The sequence below is a fragment of the Sturnira hondurensis genome, unplaced genomic scaffold (assembly GCF_014824575.4).
Source record: "Sturnira hondurensis isolate 20B ecotype Veracruz unplaced genomic scaffold, ASM1482457v3 Scaffold0000880, whole genome shotgun sequence".
In the NCBI taxonomy this organism is placed as follows: domain Eukaryota; kingdom Metazoa; phylum Chordata; class Mammalia; order Chiroptera; family Phyllostomidae; genus Sturnira; species Sturnira hondurensis.
The window spans coordinates 11,825,780-11,838,214 of record NW_028073511.1 but is presented as its reverse complement, the minus strand read 5'-3'; the positions used below and the strand labels follow the sequence as shown (position 1 = coordinate 11,838,214).

The 12,435-nt window shown below is 40.0% G+C and overlaps 1 protein-coding gene across 4 annotated transcripts in view; it reads left to right on the top strand.

The window, feature by feature from the left end:
• Positions 1 to 12,435, top strand: part of PKHD1 (PKHD1 ciliary IPT domain containing fibrocystin/polyductin) — a 457,981-nt gene that overhangs the window by 174,870 nt on the left and 270,676 nt on the right. For all 4 annotated transcript variants that reach the window (XM_037054718.1, XM_037054725.1, XM_037054714.1 and 1 more), the window contains 3 exons: positions 2,985 to 3,110; positions 5,257 to 5,313; positions 5,560 to 5,690. In XM_037054718.1, the coding sequence (XP_036910613.1) occupies positions 2,985 to 3,110; positions 5,257 to 5,313; positions 5,560 to 5,690 (314 nt within the window). The remainder of the gene's footprint in view (positions 1 to 2,984; positions 3,111 to 5,256; positions 5,314 to 5,559; positions 5,691 to 12,435) is intronic.

Below are 12,435 nucleotides of genomic sequence, written 5' to 3'. Positions count from 1 at the left end.
CTCACTTTCTTTTCCATATTCAAGGCATTGCATGTCAAGGGTCATGATAGGTGATGTGTGGGGTGTGGAGGGGTCAGAGATGGATAATGGTTCTCTAGATCTATGCTTCTAAGACTTTTAGTATGCTTAAAAAAATCTCTTGAGGAGCTTATTAAAATTCAGAGTTATGGACTCTGCCAAGACAATTCTGGTCTGAGGTGGGCCTAGGGATCTGAATTTTTGATAAGCAAGTCTTATGATTCTGGAACAAGTGGTCCAAGTAATATAGTTTGAGGAACATCACTGTACATACAACAGATGTGGAGTGAGCCACACAGTCCATGTTGTAATCCTGTGACAACAGGCAAATTGACATTGGTACAGACAACCAATGCTGTGGCAGTCCAGAACAGCAAAGGGCAATTCTCTGTGAAGTTGTTCTGACTCAGAGGAATCCTCTGCCTAGAAAAATGGGGAGAACGGGCTGAGAACCAGGCACTTTTCCTGGGAAAGCAGAGCAGCACAGCAGAGTGTGCTGATCTTGGCTAGAGGAGACAGAAAGGGAGCTGGAAACATCCAATGAAGGTGGGAATCACTAGGTGAAAAACAAGATTAGAATCAGAAAAGAAGACTCTGATCATGTGTACTGATAAAGGTTCTGAAACCACAGTTGAAGGTCATAGGAGGACCCAATGCCAGAAGCTGACACACGGAGAGTCGGAATTGGGGTCCAGGTACTAAATAAGAGGATAGAAGGGTCATTTCTGAGTTATCCTCCCTGTCCATCAGCCCCTCCAGTATTCACACATTTGCCCTTTGCCTTCCTTCAGAAGGGAGATGCTCTGGGGGTGGGGCCTGACCAAGGACATGGGGATGCACTTAGTGGTTCAGTTGAGCTTAGAGAAATGCTGAAATTCCGAGAGACAATGGCGGAGAAATTTTTGAGGTCATTGAGGGCAGAACCCTGGCTAGCCAACTGCAGCGTGGTTTTTTTTTTTTTCATTTCAAATCAACTATATGCCAAGAATGTCGATTTATTCTAAAGTTCCATTATCTCTTCCACCTTACTCATTTATTTTTCACATTCACTTAGCAATATGGTTCCTAACATGACTTTCTCTAGTGCCTGAGAATGAGGAGTGTGTTTGTCCTTGTCTCTCTTTTTTTGTTCATTTGTTTGTTAGTTTTGGCCTCCTGGTGTTCATAGTGACACAGAATATTTGATGAGGGGGCCAGCTCCAGTAAAATGAGGACAGCAGTCACCTATGAGTTACCAACTGAACATAATTAAAACCCTCTCTTACTCAGAAATTAACTTCATCCACCTTCTCCAACTTCTGCTTCAGAGTCGCTGCCACATGAATCCATTTCTGTATATTATGTTTTATTTGAAAACGGATTCAGTGATTTAAAAAAAAATGTGAAAACCGCCAAGTTAATACATCATCCCTTGTAGATCTCTGTTAAAATGCAAATGTGTTTCCTAGGAGGGGACCAACATATCAACCCAGAAGTTATGAACTTCTGGCATGCTCACCAAAGGCCTTTTATTGGTTCACGCCTTCAAGGACCTCCTGACCCAGTAGCCAATTGCCCTCCACCACTAGAGCTAGAAGGTGCCGGAATCTTTGGTGCCCCCTACTTTTAAATACTTACCAATCCCTGACTTGAACCCATAATAGCTCTATAAACACATTAGTACTTTTTGGCTGCTGCAATGTGGTGATACTGTGGTGATTTGGAGTCAGGAAGAGTCTGCAGCTGGCACAGTTTCCTGCGTAAGGGCATACAGATGGGTTAACTTGCTGGTGAGCGATGTGAGAGCAGCAGGTAGCAGGGGAGCTGAGCTCAAAGGGGATGGGGAGGTCATCCACTTAGGGAGACATTTCAGTTGAGAGTTTTGTGGAGAGTCCCAGTTTGAAAGTCAAATTATTCCATAAACCAAAGTAACTTCTCCGATACTCAACACATTTGACATCAATAAAATATCCCTCACTACCTGGAACTGAGACAACATTTCTTTTCCGGGGTTTGTAATTTAATTATCCAAATGACATTTTCTTATTATTTTGATGTGACTTTCCTCCATCAGACTGAAGATACACAAATGCAGAATTTACTTAGTTTAATCATCTGTGTATCTCCAGCACAATGCATGGTTCCTGGTATATATGTAATATTTATTCATTGTTGAGTGCATCCACATTGGTTGAGTTGGGGGTTATAAAATATGCCCATGGAGCGAGTGTGATGGTTTTTCTAAATGCCAGTTCTCTTACCATAGAGTGGGATGCTTCCCCTTCAGCTTCATAAACCCACCACTTACAAAGGGGAGGGTCGTGAGCCTCAGGTCAACCTCCAGCTCTGCTGATGTGGAATTATAATCTTGTACACTGGAAAATTATATAATGTTATTCACCAATGCTACCCATATAAATGAATTCTTTTTAAAAAAGATTAAAAATCTTTAATTTTTAAATTAAGATTTGTGGTAGTCTTAGGCCACAAAGTTAATATTGTTGCCTAGCAAGTATTGCCCAGTTTAAGAAATAATGACTACATCTCCCCACGCCAGATGCAGTTTTCAAAGATCAGGGTTGGTCCACAAACTGTGCTCTTTCACATCGCCCTAACTTTTCTCCAGCTGCTGTCTACCACACTGGGGTGAGACTTCACAGACTGCTGATGGCTACTTGGGACTCTTGACAACCGTGCAGTCTTCTGTGGTTTGGCCACTCTCTCTGCCTCAGATGTTTTTCTTCAATATTTGACCCTTGGAGTCTATCCTGCTTGTCGTTGGTACCATTGAGGCGAGTTGGTCTGAGTTGCCCATTTTTAAAATTTGATTACTGATTCCAAATCCTCATTTCCTGAGTTTCATCACTATGTGGGAGAATGTTCTAGGTTATATGATAGCTTGCTTTGGAAATGATCTCCAAAGAGATCAAGATCTGAGGAGCCCTCAAGATGCCCTTCTAATTCTTACCTTACGCTTTACTATGCAGATTCCTACATGCAGGGCTGCACAGTGCGGGACTCCTTCAGTAGAGGCCTCAGCATGTCCAGGACTGCAGGCCTGAAGGTGGATAGTAATGTGTTCTACAGCATTTTAGGCCATGCGCTACTGGTGGGTAAGTGAAACCAGCTTGTTTACTTTGGGCATTCTTGAGGAAGACACACAGTTTTTCAAAAAGAATGATCCCAGAACTTAAATTTCCAATTTATAAAAACTTCAGCTTTTGCTCATTAGAAATAAGCTGTAGTTAAAAGTTCTAAATTTAAATTCAGTTATCAGTGATTGGTTAACTAAGCTTTACCACTAGAAAAGTGATCATTTAAAGATGACATTTTAGTTCAGGTTAATGAATATACAATGGGCAGTTTTAAAATTTACTGTCAGCAATTTTTACAGTGATTCAAAGTCCCATAAGTAGGTCTTTGAACCATGTCATAGAATTTCAAATGTGGATGCTGTACGAGAAGTTAAAAATCTTGAATTCTGTTTTTAGCTGCTCCTGTGGTTTGCTGAAGAAGCGTGTGTTTCAGAATCTTGTGATTGGTCACTTGTATCCATTGTTTTTTCCTCGAGTTCATTCCCATTGCAGAACTCTGAATTATCCTTAAAAAATCTCAAATTGCATTATATAACATCTCTTCTTAAAACCCTTTAAGAGTTTCTTACTCCTTAGAAGCAATCCAAAATCTTTAACCTAGCTGAAAAGACCCTCCTTGGTTTTGTCTCCATTGACCTTTGTGAACTTGTCTTGCTCTTTTTCTCTCTCTCTCCACTCTAGCTAAACTGACCTCTTTTATTTAAATTTTTTCAAAAGAACACACTTTTCTGCTGCCTCAGGGCCTTTGCACAGGCTTTGTCCCCTGCAAGATTGTTTAAGCTCTTTTAGCACCAGTCGTTATGCACTGATTAAAGATTATATATCCTGTTTCAGGTAATCAGATTAATGTCTCTTTGTACCATTAGATGTCACATGAACATTGTTTCCTTAGCATTTAGCACATTAACCAGTACGTTGTAGGTGTATTTGTTGAAAGCAATGAATTAATTAATGAACAAAGGGTCTTTGGTTGTATCAGAATAAAAAAGCAAATCAGAAGTTTTCACTGAAAATATGACTATAACTGTGTTTGTTCAATAGTGTTTTATATTTAAATTAACTCTTACTGGGAAAATGTACATGTTTCATTTAAGAACAATCTGTTAAAAATTAAAAACTCTAAAAGGTCTAATCCTGAGAGAGAAACTGTTTAATGGGAAAATATGGATCATATAAACTCGCTTTAAAACATATCCCAACTCTAAAAGGCAGAGCTTTGGACAAAAAAAGTGATCAGATGCAGGAAAATCTTTTGACTGAAAGAGGACAGCTACAGGTCAGTCAAACCAACAGACGGAGGATTCGTTTTCTTTATTCTCACTTTTATCCACGTAAGCGAAATGTTTGCTGAACCCCCTGGGCAGAAATTCAGAAACAAACCTTAACAATATTATCTTAGGAGAAAACAATTACTGCATATGGAATAGACATTAACTAGGCAAGGAAAAAGACCCGCAGGAGGAATTTAGCCTCAGGGCTTGGATGTTGTGAACTGCCTGCTCTTGACATCTACTGTAGTGTAGGAGAAGAAATTAGAATATTTGTTTATTAGTGCCTTATAGATAAAGTACTCAATTCATGCAAAATAAGTTTGTAAATCCAGACTCACAAAATGACATGGGAAGCCCAGATACCTAAGACTAGAAATGAGGGCGTCTGTGAGGCTGCTCTCTATTGATGCCGTCTAAGTGGCTAATCTCTTTCTCTCTGTGGCATGGCCCATGCTTTTATTTTCTTCTACTCCAAATCTTTGTGGTTTGGGTATGAGGGTCCCAGGTGCTCTCCAGCCTGTTCCTCCAGGACATTTCAGGTCTTTCAGGGGAAGAGAGAGGCATGTAGACAGCTGGTGGCCCATTTGAATAGCTGGGAATGGGTCTGGAGTTGAGACGGGGTGTGTGGCATTTAACTGGGGAGGCAGTCACTTAGACTCTTGCTAAGAAGTAAAATAGTCAATCTGTTTCTGTGTTCTTTAAACTTAAACTTTTGATCCATGATACTCTAGAACTAAAAAGTCCATATAATCAGCATCTCTTTGCTTCATAGATAAAAAGCACGAAAACAAAATCAAGACCAGCCACACCCCAGAGAAGAAGTGTTATTGCATGTCCCTTGTTTTCCTGGGTAGCTTGAAATGTACTGAAGTAACATGATCTTTTCTTCTCAGGTACATACATGAAGACACAATACATCCCTGGGGAGACTACTCCCGGAAGAAAAAATGGTAAATGTGTAAACTGGTTTTAAATATATTACAATCCATTTAAGTTGTCATATAATTTGTAGACAGGCCTGATGAAAGAATGTTAGAGATCTTAAATTTGTTGACTATAATAAATGGTTTGTGTACATATACATGTATGTGCATTATGTGAATTATAATGGATGTTAGTAGAAATAAGAATATTGAATTGCATAATTTTAATTATGTCTGTGAATCTCTTGGCTTGCATTTCTTTTCTTAAATTAGGTGGGTCAGAACAAGGAAACGTAATAAGAAACAATGTGATCATCGGTGTTTCTGGCACTGAGGGCCTCTCTAGTCTGGAAGTGCTGACACCATCTGGAGTCTATGTCCATGACCCCTCCAATGCCATAGAGGTAAGGTCTTCCTTCACTGGGAAGTCCAGACCTACGAGGGTGTACACTTCACTCCAGAAGTTATTTGGAGTGGCAGCATCTGTGGTGTGGTGAGAAATGTTTACTTGCTGCACATTGGTGTTGAGAAACTATGATTTTGTGTTCAAGAAGTGCTTTAGGATAAAGGTAATCATTTCTCAGAAATCCCATGAATACTCTTTGAAGCGATATCCATATGGGGCAAACATAGTAGGTGCCGATTCTTTTCTGCTCACTTAAATTAATACAAACTAAAATATTTTCCTGAACTATCCACTGTGGTGCCAATTTTTGTCTCAATTCCAATATTCATTACCTATTAAGTCTTTAATATCTTACTATATTAGTGTGGTCATATTGTTGCCCTTCAGGACGTTTAAAACTGAGGGTCAATAAAGTTAGGGGGTGTATGAGTCATGTCAGATTGCAGGATGAATGAAGTATATTCTAATGGCTTTGATTTTTTATTATTATTTAGTATACCTTTACATTACTTTTCCTTGGTAAATTTCTCTCTAAACACTTTAAGAAATAAAATTTTGGGGTACAGTTTAGCCATAGGTCTGTGAATGAGGAATCACATCAGAGTAGTGGGAAGGCCATTCAGTCTCCCCTTTCCAGTGATTTTACCCCATGGACGCCCCCCTCTGTGGGACACTCCTCTGAGCATCTACTGTGCCACCACAGTCAGGCCAGGTTTCCGCGGAACTGAGGGAGGGAACGTCTCTGTCTCTTTCCAATCATCTGTTTCTAATTACTTCTAGCTGAATCGCCCCTAACAAAAGTCATGGTTATCTCCACAGCCCTCCTCTGACTCTTAATTACATTTTCCCCAAGTGCTTACACACCATTCTGGGTGCCTAATGGGCGCAGCCAACATGCTAGCGAGAGAGGAGGCAGGACTGACTGCACGAGTCGAAGGAAACCAAACTAGACACAGAACAATGAGAGCCACATTTGACTTGTTGGTAACTATAGGGCTGGTTATGCAGCTATGCCAGTGAGCTTTTGGGCCTAAAGAACTACATTTCTGGATACTGTTTTGGGTAACAGAACCTTGATTATATTGAACTATCTAGAGGTAAATTGACCCTAAGGGTTACCCAGCTCATCTTCCTACATGAGGCTAGAATGTACCCAAATCCAGGTGCTGTCCACTTGATTTTTATTCGTCGAGTAGCATGTGGTCTCCTGGGCAGCTGTCTTGGCCACTAGTCAACCACAAAAATAACCAAACTGGCTATAGGTCTGCAGGTGCAGAGGAGCAGAGGGCCAGCTCAGAAGCAGATGGGTCGCCTGGGCCTGTGCTGCCAGACCTGTGAAACAGTGCCTGGCCAGCAGCTGCAAAACTGAGTTCAAAACAACCTGTTTGTTCCCCATTAAATGACTTCCAGGTTCATTTCTTTACTTTGTTCCTCTTATGTCCACTTTACAAAATTTTAGAAAAATGTATAATGCACATGTTTTGAGAAGGAAGTTTTCGTTTAAGCCAGTAGTGTAGATTCATTAAGTATAATCATGAGCTGTATTGCTGACATTTTCTTCAATGACCTTAAAGTTCTGTAGTTCTCTTTCTATTAGTTATTTAGCTTTTAGACCCTAACACAAAGTCTGAAACACAGTAGTTTCCCAATACACAATCATTGAATATAATGAATGAGTTAATTAATAAATGTAGGTATAATTCCCTAACCAAAGAATGAGGGGAGAAAAAAGAGAAAAGCAAAGAATAGATTCCAAGATCCCACAATCATTTTGATGTCTGAAAAATAAGATGTTTAATCTGTGGCATCACCATAGAGAAACAGCAAAATCAAGAAATTGACAGTGAGATAATGCTTTAACCAAATCAATGCCCTTATTTAGATTTGAAGAAGACGACATAAACCTAATGCCTGGGCAACAAACCCCAAAAGCCTAGTGTCTCTCCCACATACATGAGTCTGACCTTGAACTCTCTGGCCTGGCAGCAGGCAGTGATGAAACAGAGTTGATTCTTAAGTCTCTGCAATGGTTTGTGTTGCTCATTATTCCCAAGTTTCCCTGACCCAGAGCCTAGGACCAAACACATAGCCACAGTGCATGGAATTTTCCTTGACTTCCAGTCAGTCATCTTTACAGCTAACTCACTTATCAACCCTATGTGGTAAAGGGGATTTCAAATGTGATGTTCCTTTTTAGTTTTTATAGTCACAAACAATCTGCCTGCTTCCCTGTCCAGGCTTTATCGAAACTAAATCCAGGGAGAAGCAAAACCTGAGCTTTGTGCTTTCTTGCTAGTGAGGACTCAAGCGTGATATTCCTGAGTCTCCAGGGGACTTGTGGTATTCTTCTGTATAAACCTTAGAAAGGCCTGTATTGAGCTTTCCAAAAACAGTTTGGTGGTGGCTCTACATGCATCACCTGTAGCTCTTAGAGCACCCCATTTCCAGCTGTCTTCCCCTGGCAACCCAGCATCTGCATCTCTGACTTCTCAGGATTCCTCGTTATCTGCCCAGAAGCTCCATCTTTGCAGTACACATAACCTGTGTCAGCCTCAGACTGCAGAGTCTTCACTCTCAAACAGTGAGGGCCCGTTCCCTTCTAGAGCTCTGGAGTGCCCCGTGTCCATGGTGGTATTGGAAATTTCCTATGGCCAGACTCTTGTTTAGGATAGCCCATGGGAAAATCCTGAAGACGAATGCTTTGGAAACACCCATTTAATTTGAGGTGAATTTGTTCTGGTTTGTGAATCAATTTTGTAAGGAGTTCTGTGTTTAAAGGCCCAATTTCAATTCTCTCACTCTCCCTACTCAATAGCTCATGTATATTTAAGAGCTGCCTGAAGGGTTAACTCACTCTTTTTTTCCAGTAACTATAGATGCACACCTCAAGGAGCTGGCTGACTTGAGCAGTTAATTTCTCTCTGGAATTTCTCTTGCTTGAATGTCCATAATACACCGACTTCCGCAAAAAATTGATTTCCACACAAAATTCCCTGCTTGCCTTAAACCCTTCCCCACAAGCCGCCGGCTGCCTGAATAAATATGTGAATTTTCCTCATGAATCATTGGTAGCATACCCAATTGCCATGGAGAGTGAAAGGGCTGAGAAGCAATGTGATCCGACTATTCAAGCGCTGCTTTTACAAGAAAACCGCTCTCGTTGGCTAACTGAAGACCAAAGTTGGACTATCACGCTCATCTATAAATGCACATGAAGAGCACTTACATATAAGTAGATGCTTCATAAATACTAATGACACTAAGGCAGATGATTCAACCAATCTATTCATTTGCTTAAAATCCATGCTCTTTGAACACCTGTCTGGCAAAGGTGATGAGTGATGATGTAGCCCTTGTAATAGATCTTCAAATGTTTAAATCTTGCCTGTTCTGGTTAAGTCTTAGTAATGTACTAGCCTTTCATTGGTAACGAAATAGAGTTGTAAGTAGTGCACCTTCATTACAGGAAATGTGGCGTTCAAGAGGTCCCCATTTCTTGACCCTCATGTCTTATATACTTGTGGCCATGGCTCACAGGTGTGGCAGAAACACAGCCGCTTGACAGGGGCTACGAAGGTGGAGCTTTGTATCTAATCCCATGAGGAAGTTCTCAGTTGTGGAGTGTCTTTAGAAAATTCCTAATGCTCCTGGGGGGCAAAATCATCCCTGATTGACAGGTGCCACTCTAGACTATGCCGCCACAAGATATTGAAGTCTTAGCAATGGCCCTCGTTCCTTGAAATCATGTTAGTAATTCAACTTCACATTTGGTGATACCTAAAATTCACTTCTGCTGAGTACAATGTGGTAGGTAAAACATGTGTTCAGAATCTTAAATTGCCTCAGGAAATTGGGGAAATCTTCAGAATCCAGAAGAAAATGGACCCCTTGTCCACAAAGGAAGAAAATAGTTCTATGACTAGGTGAAAAGTTAGGAGTAATTGGTTAATTGCAAATACCCAGGGCTCCACAGTGAATCCCTGTATTTTGCTATATGTAATACACTCTTGTGCACAGTGTGAACCCATGTTTTTGTCCCAAACTTTCAGGGAAAAATATTTTGTTTTAATTTTTTAATTCATTTTTTTGTGTATTTATATTTAGATACTTTTTGTATAATAAAGGAATTTTATTTTTTGAACATATTATGGTACAAGAAATTTTATGTAACAAATAATTACAAAACACAAGAACAGCTACAAGGTATTTCAGGTATAACCTATGTATATTGTACATCTTTATTTTTCCCTCAAAACTTTGGGCACAAATTTTGCTATATCGTATATAGCAAAATATGGTACAACTAAAGTTAAGGGAACAGCTCTGTGACTGTCAGGAAGTGCTGGCTGCTGCCTGCTGGCCAGGCTTCCAGTCGCAGGGTCAGCGCTGGCCCTGCCTCACACTTCCGCAGCAGCTGGAAGCCTCCGGGGATTGGAGCACTGGGGCATTGGTTCCTCCTCCCAGAAGCTGAGTATTGGTGGTTTTAGAACAACCGATTTCAATTTTTTCTCCCATACTGACTTTGCCTGACTCTATGTGCACGTGTGTGTGGGTGTGTCCACGTGTGTGTGTGAGTGTTCCTGGTGGAACGTGTGGCACACCCGGAGAGGAATGGGCTCTTTAAAGTCCCTTCTGTAGGGAGCACTGCTATATTAGGATTTTTGAAAATGTGTTTTTAAATTACAGTTTACATTCAATATTATTTTGTATTAGTTTCAGGTGTGCAGCTTCGTGGTTAGACATATACTTTACATAGTGTTTCCCTCAATGTTCCTAGTAGCCCAACCGGTACCATGCACAGTTATTGCAATATGATTGACTATATTTCCTACACTGCACTTTATATCCCCACAACTGTTCTGTAACTGCCAATTTGTACTTCTTAATATCTCACCTCCTTTACCCGTTTTTCCAACCCCTCTTCCGTCTGGAAACCATAAGTCTATTCTCTGTACCTCTGACTCTGTTTCGATTCTGTTTGTTAATTTATTTTATTCCTCGAATCCCACATATACATGAAATCATGGGATATGTCTTTCTATGAATGACTTATTTAACTTAGCATAATACCCTCCAGGTTCATCCATGCTGTCATGAATGGTAAGATTTCATTCTTTTTTATGGCAAAGTACTAGTATTCCGTAGTGTATAGATATACCATAACATTTTTTATCCATTGCTCTAGTTATGTATACTTGGGCTGCTTCCATATCTTGGCTATTGTAAAAAGTACAGCTGTGAACATAGGGGTGCATATATTCTTTCAAATCCATGTTTTGGCTTTCTTCAGATATATATCCAGAAGAGGAAGTGCTGGGTCATAAGGCAGTTTCATATTTAACTTTTTGAGGCCCTTCCATGCTTTTTTCTGTAGCGGTTGCACCAATCTGCATTCCCACCTACTGGGAGCACTGCTATATTGTGGCTGCCAGGTTCAGAGAGCGGCCTTCAATAATGCCTCAAGTCCGTTTACTTAGGAATGAAAGTCAATAGAATATTAATCTAGAGTGACTGAAGCTACAGAATGAAATGAGTTTCCTCACCCTGAAGATAAACAGAGAACAACTACAAAGAGCAGCCCCACACAACTGACTGCCTTGGGTGGTTAATTTCTTTCTGGAATTTCTCTTGCTCGAATATCCATGATACATCAACTCCTTTAAAGAATGCTGTTCGATATGTTTTGTCCATTATAAGGGAAGCCATAACCACCTCTTCTGTCTTATCCTTGACTTTGTGACATGACTGCATGGCACCCTATGGTTCATCCGGGCCTTGCCTTCATTTTTATATCCTAGACTATGGCCTCTGACACTTCCAGACTTGGATTCAAATGAAGCTGTCTCTGACAATGACTAACTCTGTGACTTTAAGGAAGTTACTTAATATCTCACAGTTTCAATTTCTCTGTCAATGAAATAATACTATGTAACTTAGAATTGTTGTGAAAATAAATAAGACTGTATAATCTGGTACCTGGACCATAGCAGCTTCTCTGTAAATTTTTACTGAATGTTACTATTATACTTGGTTATATTAAAAAAAGATAAATACTTCCAAGGAAAAGAAAAAAACAATATAAAAGATAACTTGCCCTTTGTTGGGCAATCTTTTTCCTGGGATCTGGCAACAGATTCCTCCCGATTTACATTCCTTTTCTTTTTTTTCACTTTGAAATGTCTTTCCTTTCCTTTCTTTTTTATCTTCTTGATCTTTTAAAAATATTTTATCTTTATTGTATTTTTTATTACCGTTAGTCTCCTTATACCCCCTCCTACCAGCAATCACCACACAATACATTTTCCTTTTTGCCCAATCTCTCCACTCCTTAACCTTTCCCCCACTATCACTAGCTGTCATCCTGCTCTCCATCTATGAATCTGTCCCCATTTTTATTGTTAGTTCAGTTTTTTTTATTAGGTTCCTCATGAGTGAAATCATATGGTATTTGTCTTTCTCTCACTGGCTTATTTCACTTAGCATAAAGTGCTCCAGGTATATCTCTACTGTTGCAAAGGTAAAATTTTCTTTCTTTTTATGGCTGAGTAATATTCCATTGTGTAAATGTTCCATAGTTGTTTTATCCACTCATCTACTGGTGGACAGCTGGGCTGCTTCCATATATTGGCAATTGTAACACTGCAATGAACAAAGGGGTGCTTATGTTCTTTTGAATGAGTTTTTTTGAGTTCCTTTGGATATAGTCCCAGAAGTAGAATTTCTGGATCAAAAGGCAGATCCAT